General features: G+C 39.5%; 4 protein-coding genes across 11 annotated transcripts in view; 2 read left to right on the top strand and 2 right to left on the bottom strand.

Annotated features, from left to right (window-relative positions):
• LOC128871799 (peptidyl-prolyl cis-trans isomerase NIMA-interacting 4) lies at positions 1–656 on the top strand. Its single transcript, XM_054113874.1, has 2 exons — positions 1–213; positions 271–656. The coding sequence occupies exons 1-2, from the start codon at positions 123–125 to the stop codon at positions 579–581; spliced, it is 402 nt and encodes a 133-aa protein (XP_053969849.1). The 5' UTR covers positions 1–122; the 3' UTR covers positions 582–656.
• LOC128871798 (probable glutamine--tRNA ligase) lies at positions 588–3320 on the bottom strand. Its single transcript, XM_054113873.1, has 2 exons — positions 1839–3320; positions 588–1775 (listed from the first exon to the last, which is right to left on the bottom strand). Exons 1-2 carry the CDS (start codon positions 3161–3163, stop codon positions 743–745), a joined length of 2358 nt encoding a protein of 785 aa, XP_053969848.1. The 5' UTR covers positions 3164–3320; the 3' UTR covers positions 588–742.
• A 1782-nt stretch (positions 3321–5102) lies between these two features.
• LOC128871801 (uncharacterized) lies at positions 5103–7122 on the top strand. Its single transcript, XM_054113884.1, has 3 exons — positions 5103–5358; positions 5414–6248; positions 6307–7122. Exons 1-3 carry the CDS (start codon positions 5210–5212, stop codon positions 6541–6543), a joined length of 1221 nt encoding a protein of 406 aa, XP_053969859.1. The 5' UTR covers positions 5103–5209; the 3' UTR covers positions 6544–7122.
• LOC128871800 (protein unc-79 homolog) overlaps positions 6876–23492 on the bottom strand; it is a 68206-nt gene continuing 51589 nt past the window's right edge. For 4 of the 8 annotated variants that reach the window (XM_054113875.1, XM_054113876.1, XM_054113878.1 and 1 more), the window contains 12 exons: positions 19661–19928; positions 18944–19580; positions 18788–18883; positions 17423–18712; positions 17174–17352; positions 15074–15228; positions 14290–15002; positions 13608–13786; positions 12994–13537; positions 7582–7596; positions 7120–7239; positions 6876–7049 (listed from right to left, as the gene is read on the bottom strand). In XM_054113875.1, coding sequence (XP_053969850.1) covers positions 6876–7049; positions 7120–7239; positions 7582–7596; positions 12994–13537; positions 13608–13786; positions 14290–15002; positions 15074–15228; positions 17174–17352; positions 17423–18712; positions 18788–18883; positions 18944–19580; positions 19661–19928 — 4370 coding nt within the window. The remainder of the gene's footprint in view (positions 7050–7119; positions 7240–7581; positions 7597–12993; positions 13538–13607; positions 13787–14289; positions 15003–15073; positions 15229–17173; positions 17353–17422; positions 18713–18787; positions 18884–18943; positions 19581–19660; positions 19929–23492) is intronic. The other 4 variants (XM_054113880.1, XM_054113883.1, XM_054113881.1 and 1 more) reach the window with 1 other exon arrangement.

Consider the following 23492-nt stretch of genomic DNA (forward strand, 5'->3'; position numbering starts at 1 on the left):
ATCAGGCGTTTGGCTAAACTTGGTATCCCTTGAAGCCAGCTGTCGGAAATGAAGTATAACCTAAAATTAGTAAATTTATTTTCATGCAGTAAATAGTCTGTGTATAACAAACAATTTTCAAAATGCCTCCAAAGAAGGATACAAAAGGCGGTAGCAGAGATAACAAAGCAGTGGGTAGTAAAAAAGGAGGTGGTGCAGCAAGTGAAGAAAAAGGTAGAAAATTATTTCCAGATTATCGCTGAGTTCAATTAAATTTTCTTCTTTCGGCAGGTAAGGAAAAGAAAGGTGGAAATGCTGTAAAAGTAAGACATATACTTTGCGAAAAGCAAGGCAAGATACTAGAGGCTTTGGAGAAGTTGAAAGCAGGCCAAAAATTCCCCGAGGTGGCAGCCGCGTACAGTGAAGATAAGGCCCGTCAGGGTGGTGACTTAGGTTGGCAAATTCGTGGTGCTATGGTAGGACCCTTCCAAGATGCCGCCTTCGCTTTGCCTGTTTCGAATGTAACCAATCCAGTGTACACAGATCCACCCATAAAGACTAAGTTTGGCTATCACATTATAATGGTGGAAGGGAAGAAATAGATATGCATTTTCTGTTGTAGAATTAAAAAAAGCTTCAATTTAATAAATTTACAAGATTTTATAAATATGCTTTAAGCCAGATTATGATTTTAGATAAAAATGTTAACAGTGCTTGTGTTGACCTTCCGTCTTTTAATAGAAGCTTGAGGTAAATATACTTTTCACTTCTTGCCAGCATCTTCTTTCAATCCTACCGTACGATTGAAGACAATATGATCTGCAGTCGTGTCCGGATCGACTGAGAAGAAGCCAATTCTTTCGAACTGGAATTTTTCATACACCTTAACATTGGACAGTACGTGATCAGCACACGCCTTTAATACCACCAAAGAATCTTCATTGATGTCAGAGAGGAAACCACGGGGAACTTCATTGGTATCTTCTGGGTTTTTGTGCTTGAATAATCGTTCGTAAAGTCTTACTTCCAGTTTGATGGGCTGGGAAACCCATTGTATAAAGGCTTTCGGTTTTTCTGCTTGTTCTGCGGGTGTACATTCACAGATAAGTTCAAATACCTCACCAGTTTGTGGATTTCGTTTCACCTCTTTCACAGATATGACCAAGCCAGCGTGCCGCAAACCAACAGTTTGGTCTAAAGCGAGGCGTCGGTAACCTTTTTCAGGTTCTAACTTAAAATCACTTTTTTCGATGTAAATTATACGATCCAATACAATCTGGTGACTGCCTAAATCCGGATTTTGTGGGAAGTTAGGCACTTCTATTACGATGGGTTTGTCATGTGGGAAGTTGTTGAGTGTTATTTTAAGTGGTTCCAGAACTACCAGCCGCCGTGGTGCGCTTACGTTAAGAACATCGCGTACTGCTGCCTCGAGCATACTAGGATCAACCGAAATCTGAGCACCTGTGACGCCCATTTGTGCGCAAAAGTTATTTATGGCTTCCGCAGGAAAACCTCGGCGACGTAACGCGGTTAATGTGAACAGGCGTGGATCATCCCAGTCGGAGACAATGCGCTCAGTTATAAGTTTATTAATTTTACGTTTAGAGACAAGTGCATAGTTCATGTTTAGACGACCGTATTCCCATTGGACGGGACAGTAGATTTCCAGAGCATTACAGAGCCAATAATAGGAAGAACGTCGTGACTGAAACTCTTTGGTACAAAGTGAATGAGTAATATTTTCGATAGAGTCACAGAGACAGTGAGTATAATCGTACGTAGGATAAATGCACCTATGGAACAAAAATAGTATGCTTAGTTTAAGTTTATAAATGCCAGTAAGAGTTTAAACTCACCAGTTGCTTCCGGTGCGATGATGCGGTATAAATTTAATGCGATAAGCAACTGGATCTACTTTTCCCTCTTCTAATGTTAGCTTTAAACGAAGCGTTGCTGCACCTTCATCAATTTTACCATTTTTCATATCGTCAAAGAGTTGTAAAGACTCTTCGATTGGACGCTCGCGCCAGGGGCTCGGTTTTGGGTTGAATCCCTTCATTTCATCTGCACTCTGGTGGCAAACGTATGCCAAGCCTTTGCGTATCAACACTACCGCCCACTCGTATAATTGCTGGAAATTGTCCGAGGAGTGAGTCACTTTGTATGGCTTATAGCCCAACCATTCGACCATGTCGCGTATGCCGACAAAGAATTTCTCTTCTTCTTTCTCAGGGTTTGTATCGTCATAACGGAGATAGCAAACTCCGCCCTTTGAAGCAGCATAACCAAAGTTTATGTTAATTGCTTTTGCGTGACCAATATGTAGAATGCCGTTTGGTTCAGGTGGGAAACGTGTTTGCACTCTACCGCCCGTTTGTTTTAGATGTTCCTTGAGTAGCCTTTCCGTATGTTCCGTTACCACATAACCATCAGTTTTGTAATTCTCACCAGGGGTATGGAAGTGCACTTTCGTTTTCATGAGCTCCGCTATGGTGCTTGCGCCATCGTTATTATCCGTAGCTGTATTTGATTCATTCCCATTACTGTTGATCGTACTAAATTTTTCGGATGCATTCACCTTTGGTTTTTCTTTCTTTTTTTCTGCCTTCGGTGGTGGTTTTAAATCCTCGTCAGTCTTTGGACCGAGCAAATCGAATATTTCTACATCTATCGCTGATTTTACCGACTTAGCGTCTGCCCATTTGAGTTGCGCACGCACGTCTTGCATAATTTTGAATGAATTGAAATGATAGCGCTGTTCCAGCAGCGCAGCTTTATGCAACTGCACTTGCTCTTGCACAGTACGTTCGATCTCTTCTGGAGTGACGACGACACCGACCCCACATGCTTCTTCGAATTCCTGTATGTTAATTTCTACTCCTATCTTTTGAACATTTTTCAACAAATACTCGATAGCCGTATCCACTCGCAACGTGGTGTCTAATTTGCGTTCCGCTATATAGCGGGTGAGTAGTGGTAGATGTTGGGCTATTTGTGGTTTGATTTTACTGGCCATATGATAAACCAGCATACCCACACCTTCGTGAAGTGGCACCCCTTTAACTTCAGTCAGTGCCAGTTGTAAATTTTTTGTAACATTTGCGTTCTTTAGGGTTTCTTTAGCCTTTTGTTCGCTCATACCGAGCGACTGGAATTGAAAGAGCAGTTCCTGATTCGTCATTTTCGACTCCTTAGGGTAAAATATACGGAATATTTACTTGATTAAGATACAGATAATATTAACTGGTTTTTTTATTGTTAAGCTTTAAGTATTTAAAAAAAAAGGTGATGAAACTTTCGCTTCGCTAGGAGTCTATGCCATCCGGTGAGTCGAAAAGGCAATGTGGCAAACGTCAAAATTGCTGTAACAGCTGTTGCAATACAACGTAGGGTTGCCTGTAAAAAAATTGGTTAAGAGTGCTAAAAGTACGTTCACATATGCAGTAACCCCCAATAAATCCACAAAGTTAATCTACCCGTACCTACAAAATGACAATCATACAAATGACAATCAATTTTTCTACATAGAAATTGCTTTGGTGGAATATTTGGGTTGTTTAATTGTTATTAACGAAATGAAGAAAACACAAGGAAAAGGAGTAGTCAATTTAATTGCGCAATTGGCTGCTAATAATAAACAGTTGGAGGAAATCCGGAAACGACGTTGCTTAGGCGGAATATTCGGTTTTCTTTAATTATTATTAATGATATGAAGAAAATACAAGGAGAAGGAATAGCTAATTTAATTGCGCAATTGGCTGCTAATAATAAACAGTTAGAGGAAGTCCGTATGCGACGTTTACTGAGGTTGCAAAAAATAATGGCAGTAATACGCATTCGAAATTCGATATTACATTTTATAGTAAGTAATAAGAGGACAAAACGATTATGGGCACACGCTTATTTCTGTGAAATGAATTCATAATTAATAATATTTAATAAAAATTTTATTACAGTTATGTTTACAGACCTGTTTTATTTGCCGGCATCCATTTCATTTAATTTTTATTTTGATGTTTCTCCTTACATTCGTAATAATAATTATCGTTAACACAGAAAACACAGGGTTGTATGTCAATAAGTATCGTTATTATTATAATCTCATATTTTGGGAGAGAAATGTTGTTTGGGAAAACCCGCTTTTTAAATACGGATTTTGAGTTAAGCGCGAAACGTATTATTATTTTATAATCTCAGATTTCTGGAGAGAAAATTTGTACGGATAATCTCGTTTTTTAATTACGGATTGGGAGTTATAATACGTTCACATATAAGTATTAGCTATTCTTTCTTCTTGTATTGTCTTCATATCGTTAATAATAATTAAAGAAACCAAAAACACCGAAATATTCCACCAAAATAATTTTTCTGAAGAAAGACCTCTCAAAGCAGTATTGATAGCTGATGATCAATTTTGCAGATAATCTGCCATGTGTGAACGGGTAGATAAATTTTGTGGATTTATAGGTGATTAATGCATATGTGAACGGATTATTAAGCACAAAAAAGTAGATCATCTCCTTATATGTGAACGTATATGTTTATTACGTTTTTAATTTTACAAAGTAATTTGTTAACAAATACATATCTTGCCATTACTTAAATATAGGTATATTTGACTTTTGTTTCTTAAATTATTTCATGTCGAATATTATCAAGAATGATTGAATACAAAATCGAGTCTTCCGAATTCGCTGTGGCGTCATATCTCGTGAATATAGTATACAGTATATAGTAGTCATCTGCATAAAAACTCAAAATACTCCATTTCGGGGGTTTATATTCATTTGTGCTTTCACAATTTAACACGCTGTACTTCATTTTCATCAGTTTGTTTAAAGCTTCAAATTACAACATTAGCAAGAACTTCAAAATATTTATTAACAAATATTTTATCCTCCTTTTGTGTGTTTTGTTTATGTTTTTTTGTATTATTATAGTTCATGACGTCAAAATCGCGTGTAAAGAGCGGTTTTCAGAAGACGCCGCCTTTAGTTTGTGTACATCACGGAGTATTATTGCTTTCATTGAGAATTAAAAACCCATCAAAGTAATCACAAATCGATTGGGCATCATCCTTTTCTACTTCACATAAACATATGTTTATATAGAAAACAAAACACAAGAACAAAAAACAAAAACATCTGAAGTTTCATCATTTACTGAATTAATTAAGTCTTAGTTTTTATCTCAAATATAAAAAAAAATAAACCATTATTTATTTACAATGACTTCACTTCCTCGTCCACCTTTGAATAGAATACCAGCAGTTGCGCCAACTATCAAACAAGATAATGCAGTGAAAGATTTAACAAAACTTTCCCGCTTGGAGTTGTTGGACCTTAAAGAACGTCAGAATAAGCTTCTGGCTAATAAGTAAGTTGACTAAAATAACTAATTGGAAATTTATCTTGACTCTGAATTTATATAGGGAAAACTTAAAGCGACTGCCGGATAAAGGGAAACGTATACAACATTTCTACGATAGAGTGATCGCTGAGCTAGATCGACGAACGAATATCGATGAAGCAGCCCAATTGTTTTCCGAGTTGAATATAGCTTCTAGGGGCCAAGAGGTGCTTAATCGTCTGGAATGGAACGGCCGTTTGAATAGTGACAACGGGGAAGATCCAACAGAAGATGTGCTAGATAGTGATGATGAGGCAGAATTAGACCCCTTGCGTGTGATAGCACAGCGCACAATGCATGAGCGACGTACCACAGTTCTACCACCTGAACCGAAGCTAATAACAGAAGCTGATTTAGCTGAGATTGAAACTTTTAAAATAAAGTCTCAAGTAAATGATACTGAACTATCTGAATCTATAGAAATAAAAGAAAAATCTACCGCTGGTGATTCAAGTGAGGTAATAGATGCGCAAATTGTAGAAATTAATGTCGGTGAAAAGCTCCTGAGTCTGAAGCCCAAATTACAGCATATTACCGAAAATTCACCCTCATCGAAAACAAGCTCAGTGAGTGGGGACATTCGTTGTAGCACACCCGCCCTACAAGAAGTGGAACAACATGTACGATACCTAGTTACTAAAACAGAGTTGCAAGTGGCACCACAACGTGAGAAATTCAAGCCCTACAAAACAACAGTGTCTGATGTACACAATCCGGTAAAAGAACGATCGCGCAAAAAGGGTAAACATTGGGAAGTTACTGCTGCAACGCCACCTCTTATACAGCATTGTGGCACCAAAATGTTGACATTAATTGATTCAGTAGACTTGCAAGCCACTTATTTGGCCAAAATGAAAGTAAATGCGATTTCCTTGAGATGCAGAATCTAAAAATAACATATGTAAATATTTTTAGGAATTGCAAGAAAAACAAGCAGAGGAGCGTTTGGCGGCACGAATAGTGCGACTGGAGCAACGCAACTTGAAACTGCCTACAGAGGAAGAGCTGAAAACAAAAGCTGCCTTCACTGCATACCGTACAACAGCAGTGCATATCGAAGGCGAACAGAAGTTCAATGAGGATGATGAGGTGTATGATCCACTAGACGAAGAAAAAACTGGCGGGGGTGTTACGTATACCGTCTACAATTAATTTCTTTAATTATCATGTCCCTATATGAAATAATTGCAATTTTATTATTTGAAAGTTCATTTATTAGGCGATCTTTTGTCAACAACATATTATATATACATATTTATGCTGGCTAAACATAAAACTATGTATGTATGTATAGCGACCCTCAGCATATAAGACGTGTAAAATGTAAGTACTTGAATTCGATTAAGTCATCGTTCAAAATTTAAAGCTTCCCTTTTAAGCAGCCACTTATAGGTGGCTATAATGTTGAAAACTATGCTTTCGTCTCTCAATAAAGTACACAAATTTGTAGAATTTCTAATATAACAACGCAATGCATATATATTTTAAATTGAATAGAATTGTGTTGCTGTGGATGCTTGCAGTTCTATTTGACCCATTTTGAATTGCAGCCGCTGCAACCATTTTAGTAATGCATCCGATGGATGCGTCTGTTGCTCCACGTAGTCGGGTGCATAGTCACGTACGTTTTGCAAACGCACATGCAGAGTGTCGGATAGCTGTTGATAGATAGTATAATTAATGTTTGTAATAAGAAAAGCATATCTGAGGTGAAACCGATTTTTATACCTGTGTTTGCGATGACAATACAGGACTCCAGAGTGGCAACAGTTTTCCTAATATGGTGGAGTTTGTCTCCTTCAGTGCTTCGAGTAGGCTAAGAAAGTGAAGATTCACCATTTCGGATAGCTGAAAGAAAATTGTTTAATTTAACACACATGAATTGAAAGTAAGCATGGAAAGAAAATTTAAAATAAAAATGTAAAATAAAATGAAGTATAATAAAATATAAAAAATTCAGATCAAATAAAATAAAATAAAAAAGTACAGGTAAAATTAAGAGTACGAATTAAAAACATTTTTTTTATGTAATAATTATATAAATATTTATTGAAAGTAATACTATTTTATTAGTGTTAAATAAATTATAGACAAAAAAAGACAATAAATAAGGAAATGGAATGTTAAACTAAAATATACCTGAGTATAATTTGAAAGAAACAAAAGAAACAGTTAAGTGGGTTAACTCACCTTTGCATTTGGGGTCTGTATAGTAAACAAAGAAATTAATACAAAAGTACAAACATATGTATATGATTTAGATGATTATAAAAATATGTTATTAGTGGATACAAAATATATTAAATTGTAAAGAAAAAAAATTAATATATTTAGATTTAATATTTACATATAAAAAGCTAAAATATTTAGCTCCTCCTACTTGTGGCGTGTGTCTTGATGTTGGTTCGACAAATGGACCTACAGTTTCAAGCCGACTCTGAACGGCAGATAGGGGCTTTTTCATGGCAGAAATACACTCGGCGGCTTGCCATTGCCTGTCGAGAGGTGACCGCTCTTAGATAAATGTTTTTCTTAATTTTAATGTTTCACCGAGATTCGAAGCTACGTTCTTTCTGAATTCCGAATGGTAGTCACGCACCAACCCAATCGGATACATTTAGATAAATATGTAGAAATAACCATACGCTTTTTTATGTTTCTCATTACATGAAAGAAAAGATACATTTTCATATAATTCTTTACTGAGGAAGACATAGTATTGAAAATTTTGAAGCCGTTTTTCTCAAAATTACGGTTTCCTGGATTATGACAGTATTGAAGTATATACATAAGCGATATGGGTAAACAATCTTTTGAATGGCTGAAAATTGAAAAAAACAAAACACTCAGCTCCTTAATTAATCCACTTTTAAATTAGGTTTAGTGATACTCTTATGAAGAAGAAGAGATATTTAAGAGCGAATAAAATTTTCAAACATACAGAGATATCTGAAGTAAAGAAAAGGCCAGCTATTTTGAAAATTCAGATAAAATAATAAATTTTGCTAAGGAGTATTGCCAATGAATGGGTTGGTGCGTGACTATCATTCGGAATTCACAGAGAGAACGTCGGTTTGAATCTCGGTGAAACACCAAAAATTAAGAAAAACATTTTTCTAATAGCTGTCGCCTCTCGGCAGCCACTGGCAAACCTCCGAGTGTATTTCTGCCATGAAAAAGCTTCTCATAAAAATATTTGCCGTTCGGAGTCGGCTTGAAACCGTAGGTCCCTCCATTTGTAGAACAACATCAAAACGCACACCACAAATAGGAGGAGGAGCTCGGCCAAACCCCCAAAAAAGGGTGTACGCGCCAATTATATGTATATATATATAGGTACAAGTCTCGGCAAACGCTTTTCACATATACCTCAGTAAACTACTGAATCTGTAGCAAAATACCCTTGATATGCAGTATACGCCAGCGCTTATTAAATACGAGGATTTAGACAAATGCATTACAGTTAGGGTGAAAATAAAGAAAGCACCTGGTGAGAATAGAATTCCAAGTGAGTTTTATAAATACGCTCCAGTTGATTTTATCGCAAAATTGGCGGATGTATTTGATAACTTTTATAAAGATGGGAAAATAGATAATTTCTTTTCTAAAAGTTCTATATACCCCCATTCCCAAAAATAGGAGATAGTTCAGTGCAGAATAATTATTGAGGTATATTTTTCATCAATTGCGTATGCAAATCGTGATGGGCGTGCAAACTGATCGATTATACGATAGGGAGGAAAATAATGAGATTATAAATGAGTATCAAGCTGGCTTCAGAAAACAGCAGACAATATCTACAATTTGGCGGCAATTGTATATTTAAATTTTCATAGAAACAAGAAAACGTATGCTTTATTTGTGGATTTTAAGGTAGCTTTTGACAAAGCTCCACGCAATGCATTGATTTACAAACTGTCAAATCTAGAGGCTTTTATAAATTTGTTAAATTCATATCACATAAGAAGCGAAATTCCTCGGGGGCGTTTGTCGCATACCCAACACGCCTACTGTAAAGGCAGATCAGTGGAATCTGCTCTGCACACAATTGTTAAAGATATTGAGGAATCTCTGTATCAGAAAGAACTCGCAGTTGGCGCCTTCCTCGACATTGAGGGGGCTTTTAATAACGTTCTCCCGGAGGCAATCACGAAAGCTCTGGGTAGGCTGGGGGTCGGAGCCGACCTTTTCAGATTTATCTACAGAATGCTCAGCGACAGAACGGTCGTGGCAGAGTGGGGCGGCGTCTCTCTCCGCCGGCAGGTGAGCAGAGGCATGCCGCAAGGCGGGGTTCTCTCTCCATTCCTCTGGATCATTGTTATCAATGACTTGCTGGAGGAGCTAGTGAGGAGGGGCTGTAGGGTGATTGCCTACGCGGATGATGTGGCATTAATTGTTAGAGGAAAGTTTATAGATACCCTGTATGATTTAATGCAGGGATATCTGAACGTAGTTGTTCGATGGGCAGCAGATTGCGGCTTATCGGTGAATCCTCTTAAGACGGAGGTCGTCGAGGAAATATAAAATACCAAGAGCTCAACTCCCCTCGATGGGGGGCGCTCCGCTGGTGCTTTCTGACAAGGTGAAGTACCTAGGTCTAATCCTTTACAGTCAGCTGACGTGGAAGCCCAACATTGAGGAGAGAGTAAGGAAGGCAACAATCGCCTTGTATGGGTGCAAAGGCGCAATTGGCAAAAGGTGGGGCCTCTCGCCCAGAGTTGTATTCTGGCTCTACAATACCATAATAAAGCCAATTCTGTTATATTCTGTTCTTTCTCCAACACCTGGGGACAGGGCCTCGTTAACCTGTTCACGGATGGCTCGAAGTTGGACGGTAGGGTTGGAGGAGGAGTATTCTGCAAAGAGCTCCCCATCAAACTCAAATTCAGGCTACCGGATCACTGCAGTGTGTTCGAAGCAGAGGTGGCCGCAATTAAAGAAGCAGCTGATTGGCTACTTACTTGCGCAATAACTGTTAGAAGGTAAATATTTACTCCGATAGCCAAGCGGCCATTAGGGCCCTAGGCTCTATTATGGTGCATTCGAAGCTGGTCAGGGAATGTCTGGTCTCACTCTCGATTGCATCAGAATTCTTCGACATAAAGATAGTTTGGGTACCTGGTCACAGTGACATTGCAGGAAACTGCGAAGCCGACGAGCTGGCCAGACAGGGTACCTGTGAGGCAATGTGCCCGCGAAAGGAGAGAATCGGGATCCCCTTGACAACCAGCGCTCTACTCCTGGAAGGATGGGCTATGCACCAACTCAGCGAACGCTGGGCAAGTACACAAACGTGTAGGGTCGCGAAGTCTTTCTGGCCATGTTTGGATAGGAGGCGTTCGAGGGATATCCTGGGAATGACAAAATGTCATCTCTCAAATTTCGTGGGCATCATCACGGGGCACTGTGCGCGAGGTACACATGCCGTGAGACTCGGAATTACTTCGAGTCCTTTTTGCGTCAGCTGCATGGAGGATGAGGTGGAATCATCTCAGCACCTGCTCCTAAGCTGCCCAGCCTTCGCGGGACTAAGATTCAAGTATCTTGGTTCTCACTTATTTTCTGCGCCTACAGATATAGCAGGCGTTGATAACACAAATCTGATGAACTACATCAGCAGCATAATGAGGTTAACACAACCGCGGAATAGTCACCGTTCGTAGTCCACAAACACTCACCACTCCACCATCCCTTCCCTTCCTCCCCCTTCTCTGTCCTTAAATGGTATCACCAAGGACGAACCAAACTATTTCGTCCAAGTGGGCCCTACTCTCTGGGCAACCATTATAACCTAACCTAACCATATCTAGAAATCATTTATCGCAAAACCACGTCGGCAGTATAGACTGCAAAATAAATTTCCGAAGATTTTGAAACTATTTCAGGAAGTACACAAAGATGTTTGATATCTCCACTTGTTGTTGTTGTACATACGGAGAATGCTGCTGGAGTGACAGTCCTTGGCCGGATATAAATCCGGGTCGATTCGGTAACGTAGAACTGATTGTCGTGGAAACGTGATACTCCACTTCTTTTTGCCTTGTTTTATTAACGCTTTGGGTGGAGGTGAAGCATTCTAAGATTAAAATGTTTCTCCGCTGATGTACGCTGATGATATACCACATTGGAAGACTTCTGCAATCTTTGGAGTGTGGAAGTGAGTAGGCGAAATTGAAATTATGACATTCAGAGAGGTAAAGTGGCCAAGGAGGAAAACTGGTTCCAGATAGAGCAAAACATAAAAAATTAGTTCAGAATTTTGTTATCTAGCAAAAAATTAAAAAAATGTGGAAAAAAAAGAAATTTGTCTTCAACATCTTAGTTTATGTAAAGCTAAAAAGCTTATAAGCCCGAAGTCAAAATGAAGCTATTTAGCATTTACAAGCACACTGGACGCAAGTATAGGGTTCGTCATATTTTCAGAAAGTTGATAAGCTCCAGTTGTACTTTATTAAGAAGGTACGCCACTTTACTCCAAACTATATGGTTATGTTAGAAACCTCTGCAGATAGTCGACTTATTTTCTCCTTAGATTTGCACTTACGCTATGTTTTAAAAGCTTTGTTCGTATAAAACGAACTACAGACAAGCCAAAGTACAGACTCAAAACAGCAACAGGATGTCTCCTAATGGCAACTAACCAATATCTTAATAATGTAAAAGGGCAATACCAATAGGTACTACCTAGACGCTGATCCATCTCCTAGGCTTCTAGACACATTACCCAACCACTGGACCTCACAGGCTATTAGCGACATTTCCCTCGTATCGGGGAAATACCATTATTAAAATCCAATCGCCAACCATTGAAGAGCTTTGAATGCCTCGTTAGACCCGAGTTATTCTGGCACAATTACGTTATCGATAGCAGGTTAAGCTCCTAGTCCTTATCCAGAATTGGCGCAGACAAACCCAATATATGCGTGGTATGGAAAGGTACCCCACAAGAAATTATATAATATATAGGGCTTCAAACTGTAGGTCCCTCCATTTGTGGGACAACATCAAGACGCACACCACAAATAGCAGGAAGAGCTCAGCCATACACCCAAAAAGGGTGTACACTTACGCGTCTTGATGTTGTTCCACAAATGGAGGGATCTACAGTTTCAAGCCGACTCCGAACGGCAGATATTTTTATGAGGAGCTTTTTCATGGCAGAGATACACTCGGAGGTTTCCCATTGCTTGCCGAGGGGAGACCGCAATTAGAAAAATGTTTTTTCTTAATTTTGGTGTTTCACCGAGATTCGAACCTACGTTCTCTCTGTGAATTCCAAATGGTAGTCACGTACCAACCAATTCGGCTACGGCGGCCGCAAGACATTAACGGTACAATATCTAATATGACAGCTTTTTGTCAAGGATTGACAGGTCGTGGTACTTAATCTTGTCAGGAAATACTATTGGAATAGTTTCGATTGAGAGATGTTCAACTCTAAAAATCTGTATCTCCTCGAAAAAGGAGGAGCCCCATATTGAGAGGTTCCACAGATAGCCCGCAAGCAGCGGCCCACTTGACCACCAGTTTCAGGCATTTCTGCATTACATTATACAGAGTATTAATTTTCTCATACAAATTTATTAAATTGTGTCAAATTACCTTTGCGTTTGGGTTCTGCGTAAAATCAGCAATGCCTCCACTACCGACATTGGCTCCTGCACTCTCTTTTGGTGGGCGCGCATGGGAAACTAATTGCAATATACATGGTGTCACTTTGGCCCAAAATTCAAAAAGTACACCCATGGTATTGCCCTCCGCATTACTGGACGTGCGCGCGATGTGCTCCAAATAAACGGTCCATAATTGGCACAAGGTGAAGGCATGAAAGAGTGATGACATGTGGAGTACCGATGTTTTTGATTGTTCAGCAAACCCGGCGAAAATCACTTGTATATGATCGGCAATGTGACAAGATGACTCTTGTGAGACAGGCATAGCGATTGGTGCTGTGGCGCTCGGGTGTTGGTGGTGATGCTGGTAATGCACTGCGGCTGGCGGCACAGTTGGTGGCACCTGTTGTAGCGGTATGGGCACAGTATGATGCTCGTTGCGGCGCTGGGTCAGCGCCAGGTGTGTAAGCGAGCCGAGCAATAGCCAAGAGAGTAGGCGCATGTGGCCAACACATTCGGTGAACTCTTTTGGGCTTAAGATTGTAAAGGTATACATGCATTCGACTTATAAAGGTACATATAAAGATGTAGTGCATAACTTACCCCTGCTGCAGCGATGAAGGCGCATTGTTGAGCCAGGGCAGATAACGCGAGCTGCTTTTATTGTCGCGTGTGTTGCCGCGCGACATTTCTAATGCAAGATATTGCGCCACTGCGCCCTTTAATACGCCTCCCAGAGTATCTTCACCCAGTCCATTTTGAACGTGACCATTTTTGAAATTCTAGCGGATATGCAATATTGTAATTATACTCTACAACAAACTTAAATTTTTTGGTAGGAGGTGATTTTATTTTGATTGGTCAGTACTTCTGTCAACTACAAATAAGAGCTTATGTGGTGTCTTTTGTGTTTTCGTTAACTCTTTCTAAAATTTTCTGTGTCGATTTAGTCACCTGGTTGGTTGGTTCAATTCAAATGGAATTTTTAGACTTTTTCAACCGAGCCAAATTTACACACAAAAAATAACCTAAGGGTTAAAATGTTCCACAAAAATTATTCTCGTGAAATTCATCTATAAGACTGGAACTTTAAAACTTTTAACACGTAAAATAAAGATTTCTATAACTCATTATTAAAAAAAAAAATTAGACGTGTTAAACTATAATTCAGTTCTACAAAAGTAGTCTCCTCATGCTGTCCTTTCAATAGTAATTAGTAATCATGCTTTTCTGTTCCAAACAGGAATATAAATTTGTTTTAAAATGTTACCAATTTAAAACTCACTTTGATTTTACTCAGCGTATGGAAATCGGCCAGAAAGTCGATTACATCATTCACGTACTGTCGCATGCAATCTGCTGCGTTGGTGGTCAGAGGTGGTGCGGTCTCCGGCAAGCCAGCGATAGTGCCTGGCGGTAGCGCGCCACCAGCATCGTGTAACACAAATCCAATTATCATCAACAAATTATTATCAGGAATGTTGGTTTTAAATTTCAAAGCCTGTACAAATTCGAAAATCAGTTGACGGCAGAGTAACATCTTGTCGCGGTCCTTCGAAAACGTACGCATATTCAGTGTGCACAGTTCGTACAACGAGTTGTACTCTAAATTCGTGTTTTGTACACAAAAGCCCATTATTTTTGAGTAGGGATCGAGTAGCGTCTTCGGCACAATGTTCAGTTTTAAAGTGGCCACCATTATGCCGAGAAGGTGCTCTGGATTGTCCAGATTCGGTAGTAGCACAATAACCTGCCGCAGTAGCGATTCCATTGCTTGCATTGCCTGCTGCCACACGCCCGGGCCAGTTGTCAATTCCGTTGGCACACATTGCAAATACTCGGCCATGTTGCGGAAGATCACTGGCAGCTGCTCAATTGGCAGCGATTTCTTGGATTGCAACGATTCACATACCATATAAATGGGATGTGTGGCGTTGAGCTCCTGGAAGTCCTGCAGTGCGCGAGCAATACTACGGAAAGAGTTATGCCGCACTTTCACTATGAGGAGAGCGAGGAGAGTTGTAAAAATAAATATTAATATAGTTTGTTAATTTTTCTATCACACTCACTCTTGACTTGCGTTTGGAAGATTTGTAGGAATATACCATTGGGCGCCAATTGGTGCAGCACACAGCGGATGAATTGTAGTGCTACAGCCTGAGCGCTGCAAACTAATGCTGGCCCATTCTCCCCTTGCCAAGAGTGTGTTGAAGTTAAACAAATTCTGAAATAGAAAGAAAATTAATAAGTACTTAGTAATGCATTAAATAGAAGAATTAACATATTTTCTTATTTTTTCGCCTTAACTACCTGAGCCCTACAGGTATATAAATTCTGTCAAACAAGTACCGATTATTTGTCAATAAAACATAAAATATTTATTATTTTTTTAATTTATTGGATTCCCCTAAAATAAACACCTTTTAAACTATTAATCCAAACATCAAACTATTTTTCAAACGCATTGTCTGGAATTGAATCCAGTTTTTGGCGCGAAACTTCTTGTAAATATGTCTTTCATCGACTGAAATCGGGTAATTTGACAAAAGTCAGCTGGTGTTACTATATATCAGGTGAATACGGTTTTTGTTCGATGACATGTCGGGGTGTTTTGAGGTTATATTTTTCAAATTTTTAAAACATAAACACTTTTTCCCAATAACGCTTCGAGTCTTGACGATAATGCTATACCAAATTAAAATTCATTCAATTCAATTCATATTGCATATCTTATAGTTATGACTTAGAAGTAGTTTTGAGGAAGTTAAGAGTGAATTAAGCCTTTGGATATTCCAAAAACAAATTTCAAAGCCATTAAACTATGCCGAAAAGATACATTGCCGATAATATAAGAACATAAGTATATAGTTTAGTAACTTTTCTAGAAAATTCTCCCAAAAAAGTTTGTAAGAATGAAAGGAAAGGTATTTGCGAGTATAAAAGAATTTGATGATAAAATTTTCTCAATTCAAGCGATCTCTTTAAACTAACTTAAAACATTTTTTGACACTATATCCAAATTTAATTTAAGTAATCATAAAGAATGCGGGTCATACACATTATTAAATCAAACAAGCAATAGCTTATAATCAAAACGTCATTTAATTTTAACATTTCCCTCTGTGCCTGTAATCAGTATATCAAAAATTATCACTTGTTTTAATTTTTGACTACCAGCGTGAGAAGAGGAATTTTTTTACATTCACGTTTCTTAGAACATAATTAATTTATGGCTAAACAAACTTTTTTAACAACTTTGAAAGGAAATTTCGATACAAAAACCCTTGAAAATCATTTCGTCTTAGCCTGCAGTTGGGCACCCGGGTTTGGACGGACTGGCTTTTCCGACATTGGATGTGAATTTAACATATTTCTATTATAGCTAACGGCTTGAGCTTCCAGGTAACTTCTTAAAGTTAAATTTTCTATAGATTTATCGATATAACCTTTTAAAAAGGATCCTTGCGACCCAGCCGAAGGTTTTAAAAAAGGTGTCCGACCGAGGGTGAGTGCATTTAAAGAGTACGACAGCCCAACTGGTCGAATGGGGCATCATATCTTTATATCTATACAGACTTACATTGTGAAAAGAATTTTAGAAAAATGGGTTGAAAGCAGCAGTCAATACGAGAACAAATTGTATGCTTTTATTTGCATGTTACTTTATTTTTTTCGATTTGGATTTAATTTTTCATTAAACAAATGTTTCTTTGCTTTATTATTATGTTTTTAGAACATTCGCTCCGTAAAAAGAAATCCTGTTTGCGCTACTGATACTTATCTTCGCCCTCGAGACAAGTTCGTCTCAGTCATCATTACTCCATATTTTCTTCTCAGAAACTGAAAATGCAATAAATATGCACTTTAAACCTTTCGCAAGGAAGAGATAGAGAGTTTAGTACCAGGCCCTTGGCACGTTAATTTTGCCCATCTTGTCTTATATTTATTTAGTTATCGAGTCAGAATGTCCGCACGTTTCTAAACCAGAGATGTTCCCCAGAATAACAATACGGTACGAAGGGTACTTCAACTGAGTCTGCTATTGCGCCTTACACGATTTTTGATAGGGGCTTTAGTTATGCGTCGCTATCTCTTCTACTAACTTATTTCAAAATTTCTTGGGTTGAACCCACAAGACTCCTAATCCAAATAAATTCAAATATATTTACCTTGATGTAAGCGTGAGTATCTCTGGTAGAAATGGTGCTGCCATAGCTGGCTCGCGATGTATAAATGTTCCGAGTATGACAATTAATATGCCAATGTCTTCATCGGTGTATTCTTCGATGAGTGCACCACAATCGGTGCAACGGTCACATACTGTATAATCGCCAACTCGGCGCGAGCTCTGCCAAAGAAAATATTCGAAATTCACACATTCGGAAAAACCTCTGCAAAATCGTCTCAAATCGACTCACCACACGATTCGGCTGGGCTGCAGCACTGCTATGTCCATTTCCGTTTTCATTACTCTCCTCCCCATCGTCATCGACCTCTTCCGGTGGCTGATACGGCGGCGGTGGCCACGCGCCAGCAAAACGTGAGCGCACATCAGGTATAGCGCTGGCGTCGACATTGAAGGGTGCTAATTTTTGTCGTGGACGTTTTGGAGCTTCTGGTTTGGTCGTAATGTGCGTACCACTTATGCTTGTAGTTGCTGCTGCGCTGGTAGCAGACCTCGCCTCTTGCGTGACGCTTTTCAAAATGGAAGAATGTAGATCCTGTTGTCCAGCGATGCCAGCATTTGGTGGCGATTCAAGTGCCACCTGTTTGATAAGGCGACGAGGTGATGTGGTGCGACTGCTGGGTGTTACATCGTCTTTTGTGCTCTCCGACACATCGAGACTGTCCTGCTTCAGATGACTGATATCCGGTAAATTGAGACCTTCACGCATGCGTTCAACTAAGCCGCCAACGGATTCGTGTGTACCAATTGGTAGTAAGCGTTCTGGTGTTGGTATTTCAAGTGCGGCTATACTCTTTGGCGCAGGCAGCTTGGTGGCATCCATTTCATCAACTGGATTGGGCATGACACTCATTTTGGAGAGTGGGGAATCAGGTGAGCCATAAGCTTTATCCGAGCGCTTCAGTGATTTTCCTGTGGGTTTTTTGTGATTAGCACTAAGGCGCGAGTCATCGGTACCGGTAGAGGAGGACGAAGTGCCAGCGCTGCATTCGACGATGGTTTTGTGTCGACCAATGGGTTTCTTGGAAATAGCGGCTTGATGCTGCTGTTGTGTTTGCTGAGAAGTACACGGCTGCTGTTGTTGCTGCTGCCGCTTGTCCGAGCTCTCAGTGCTGCTATTGGTTGAGCGATTACCATTGCTGGATGTCAGAGACTTTGAGTTACTATCGCTGGACTTCGTCTGTATATCTTGGAGTGCACCCAAAGCTTTCAAATGATTTGTGGCAATCGCGGCGAACATTTTTGATGTAGAGGCGGCGGCATTCTCAAGCGATTTATTACGTACTGTGATGGCGCGATGCACATCAACGGGTGGACTGACAATGGCTGTCTCGACAGCAGTATCGGTGCCTACAAGTGGAGTAACGATCATGCGCACGCCCTCTTGCAGACTATGACGCGCATGCGTAGTAACAACAGTAGTGCTCACAGCTTCCTGTGCTCCAGAAGTTCGAATTTTTGTGGTGTAGGTGTCGCCAGTTTTGGTGGTAATCATGGACTTATGGTGTGGTTTGGTGGTTTTCTATTCAAATAAATACAATAAATAAAAAAGGGATGACTTTTATCATTCGAACTAATCAGACATACGTCTACTTACCTCTTCGTATTCTATGGCGCGCATTGCTCGTGACCGCTGTATATCTCCTTTTGAAAGTGGAGTTTCGTCGTAGTGCACAGTATCATCAAACGAACCCTGTTGACTAAACCAGTTAGATTCCATCTTTAACTTCTCAACACGCACCGTTTCACTTACCGGAGCACTACTTCCATGCAAGGTGCTGTCCGATAAATCACTTTCCGGTATCGCAACCAATTCCGATTCTGTTTCGTCTGCTTCCAAACTAGAGTCATTATATTTGCGGAATGCATGTTGTAGTTTTGGCGTGAAAGCCACATTTTGACCTTTGCTCTTCGAAGCAGCACTCGTACCTTCCGAAGGAAACATTGGACTAGCTGGTGGACTGGGATCTTTCTCATCAGGATCTGTGCCCAATGAAGGTTGACTAACGTCGCGCGAACGCGATGCACCTTGTATATCTAATATTGTAGTGGTCGGTATGCGACGACATTGATGGAAATGGTTGCGCAGGCTGTTCATAACCATGCGCATTGCAGAAATGACATAAGCGCTGTGCGGAGGTTGAGTATACGAATACTTGTAGAGTACCACTAGAATAGTTAACATCCAATTACGGCGTGGATATTGTTCCAAATACCAAAGTGAATAGTTAAAGACCAAATTCTGATAGCAATCGGCTGCGGTATTACTGGGGTTAGGCGCATACAATATGATCTGCATGATAGAAGGGAGAATGAGACCGCCAATCAAATGGTTTTGATCTAACACCTGCGGGAGATTTGCGAGAAAAGCGTTGAAGACTGCCGAAGCGCTGAAAGGATGATGAGAGTGGAATGGAGGAAAAAGTAAATTAGGGTTTAAGCTAGTATTGCTTTGTTTAACTAGTCCTACCGCAGGTTCTCTGGCGCTGTGTGGAAGGTCTTATCGATTTGATTGTGACCCAAAAGCAAAAACAAATGTTTGAGCACAATATTTTGTGTTTTGGATATAGGTTTGTCTTCAGAGGGAAATGCCTGATCGGTGCGTGACATGAATTGCATCAGCAGAAAAACGAGCAGATGTATTGTTTCACGATCGGACTCCTCCAGCTCGGTAATGCGACTCAGCAGACCGATAAGGTTGTCGTCATTGATGCCGCCTAATGAGTGAATGTGGCCATCTGTGTGGTAATGAATTTCAGATTTGAAAATGTCACTCCTTTTAAAGGCTTTTACAAAGGATGAAGCTCTAGACGAGTTAATGTGTCCTTTTGAGCTTCATTTTTGGAGAAATGTACATATTTACAACACTTTTTAGTAATACATTTAAACATCTATGTTTGAGTTATATGTGTTTACAGATATCCATTTTGGTCGGATAAAAAATTCTAGTATAGGCAAGCTTAAAGACATACATACCAGTACAGAAGTATACACAGATTTGGCGCTTTTGGGAATAGGAAATCTGGCGGATAGTCATACGTTCCCAACTCAAAACACCGAACAATTCAATCAAGAAACGTTTTGAGTTGGGAAAGCTCATTACTTTATTACTTAGTTGTGAATGAATATGAATATGATACGGAAACATTTTTTTTATACAAAATGCTTCTAAGTGTGAGATGAACATGAAATGAAACACTGACTAATACATTTTGGAACACCAAGACATTCGACATGCATTTAATGCTCAGTGCTTGATGATTGCTCAAACGAATTAAATACGTACACATAAACATATATGATATATATGTATATAATATTTGAAAACAAAACTATGAAGGGGGTAACGAATGCTGTCGCTTATGGATACGAAGATTAGCACTATATAACAATACCAATACTAAAAGGGAATAAAGGCCTGAAATTGGAAAGAAGTAGTAGCGAATATCCCTGGACTAATAATTTAGTAAGTAGTGTTCAGGAGCATTCATTTACGACAGTCATGGCAGCATCCAGTTAAAATTTTAGAAATAAGACCCATTGATAGGTTTATCAAGTTATATTTGTACTATTGTGTCTCCAGTGCAGTAAGAAATAAAGAACCTAAGATGTGGACATTGTCACTAGACAATTTCTGCTATTCTAGGGAGGCCTTTCTCTTCCTCTCCTACCACCAGTTGGTACCGTATCGAATACTTTCAGAGCCGGAGTGTTTGTATCCATTCGGACGACATGACCCAGCCAACGTAGCCGCTGCATCTTTATTCACTGCGCTATGTCTATGTCGTCGTAAAGCTTATACAGCTCACCGTTCCATCGCCTGCGATATTCGCCGTTGCCAACGTGCAAAAGTCTAAAAATCTTACGCAGAATTTATAACTCGAAATTATAACTGTCAACTGTGACGTGGGTGCCGATATGCGAGTGCGTCGACTGTTGTCTTATTGCGTTCCAAAATGAAGGCAAGTATCACTACGGTCAAGGTGAGAAGTTCGAGGAGGTGGCCAAGCAAATCGTTACTAAAATGGGTCACATACGAGAACAATAACCCAAAAATATCGTCGTCAACTAGCGATGAGCCTGCTCAACTGTCTAGCAAGCCTGGATGAACGGTCAAAGTGGTCTCCTGTGTGTTTGATAGGATTGGAAGAGAATCATCCAGTAGGAAATGCTCTCATCGAACTGAACACTCACTTCGGACTTCTACTACGCATCCACAGCAATCATTTGAAAAATTTAGTTGATGAAAATTGCCCTTAAAGGTTTGTGATAATGAGCGGGTCAAGTTGTTTCCCAATTGGCGCATATTTGATCCCAATCGGGGTTTTTTTTTTTTACTTCTTATCCAAAATTATAAACTGAGTAGTTTAATACCTTGTATCCAATGACTTATAAAGTGGCTCATCCAAACTGGGTAAACATAGCTGATGTTAATGAAATATGACATGGCAGTCGCCGTAGCCGTATGGATTGGTGCGTAACTATCATTCCGAAGTGCCGAGGCTCGAATTTCCGAGCAAGAAACACCAAATGATAGAAAAAGCTTTTCTAATAGTGGGCCCTCCTCGGCAGGCAATGGACAAATCTCAGAATGCATTTCTGTCAAGAAAAAGGTAAATTTCTTGAACTTGGTCATATGAAAATGGTATTTTGGCGAAAATTTTTCTCTGAACTAATTTTTTCCGAAGAACATATTCGGGCACTAAGCCTTGAATTGGACTACGTACACCTATACGAGTATAAGTAAGTAACATGCAATTATAACAGAAATATGTAAATATATGACAAAAATGCGCAAAGACATCAATAAAAGTCATTCTCAAGCCAGAAGAAGGTACAACGGAAGAGAAAAAGGAAAATGCAGAATACAGAGGGAGATAGCAAATCAGTGAGTGTGAAATCATGTATACATATTACTATGTAGTTCTGTACATGGTCGTTCATAAAACCTAGTTAGAAGATGTCTTCTTTAGTGAAAAGTAATAGTATTATTTTTAAATTAATAGTATTAATTTTTGTGCATTCGAGAAACTTAAGTGTGGACCATCGGCTGTTTTCTTTTTAAATCAAATGTTGTTTCGACACTGACTTTGAGCAATTCCTCAGGCTTTTTGTTTCATACCACCTATGAATTTAGAGTCGCACCACCTTCTACTTGCAAGAGCTGTACATTCGCAGAGGATGTGCTTTTGTTTTTACTTGGCCTAGTTTCTTTAAATTAAAAATAATACTACAATGCCGCTTATAAAATCTATGTAGTGAGAGTTCGTAAGCCCTTTCTATCTAGGTTTAGGAGCCTACTTGATGTTCTTTTAGAAGGAAGGATAAATTGTTTTGGCTGCGTCTGCCCTGAACTTTCCACCAGGTGTCGTAAGAATTTCGTGCCTTCCCATAACATTCTTTATGTGGGTTTAGGTAAGCCAAAATGGTTCTTTGAAGCCTAATTTCGCTAGGCTATTCGTTTCCGTCGTGACCTTCATGCTCTGGTACCCAGCACAGCAAAGTGGTGCTTAAAGACTATTGAGGCTGCCTAACAAAATTCAGATGCCCTTCGAAGAAGTACCTCTTCGCCATTCTCTGCCACAAATTTCTATGCCATGGACCCCTTCTTGAAAGTTCCACTAATAGCTAACTCATGACCGCCGTAGCCGAATGGGGAGGTGCGTGTCTACCATTCGAAATTCAGAGAGAACGTAGGTTCGATCTCGGTGAAAGATCAAAATGAAGAAAACGTTTTTTTTTTAATAGCGGTCGCCCCTCGGAATCGGCCTGAAACTGTAGGTTCCTCCATTTGTGGAACAATATCAAGACGCACACCACAAATAGGAAGAGGAGCTCGGCCAAACACTCAAAAAAGGTGTACGTGCCAATTATATTGTGTGATGCGAACAGAATCATTTTACGTTTGAACAACGTAAATATCTACTTCTAGAGTGGTATGACGTTTGCTCAAGATAATGCATCGTTGCATATCTCAACGACTCTACACTAACCTCACTAGCCTGGTACAAATTCTCCATAAATACATTTCGACTTCTTCGCTTATAGAGTTCAATTAACAATGAAATTTTGCATTTCTGCACGATTTTTTGAGCTGATTTTCCCGACGTGGTGTATTTTTGTCTCAGCCAGCAAAGAAAAAGTACCGAATTTGGGAGGACCAATGCGTATTCGTTATTGTTATAATATCAAAAACATTATAACAATTTCCCAGAAATGTTGCTGGAGTGACAGTCCTTGACCGGTTATAAATCCGGATAGTTCCGGCAACGTAAAACCGTAGTCGTGAATAATACATCGTG

This window comes from Anastrepha ludens, chromosome 2, assembly GCF_028408465.1.
Source record: "Anastrepha ludens isolate Willacy chromosome 2, idAnaLude1.1, whole genome shotgun sequence".
Lineage (NCBI taxonomy): Eukaryota > Metazoa > Arthropoda > Insecta > Diptera > Tephritidae > Anastrepha > Anastrepha ludens.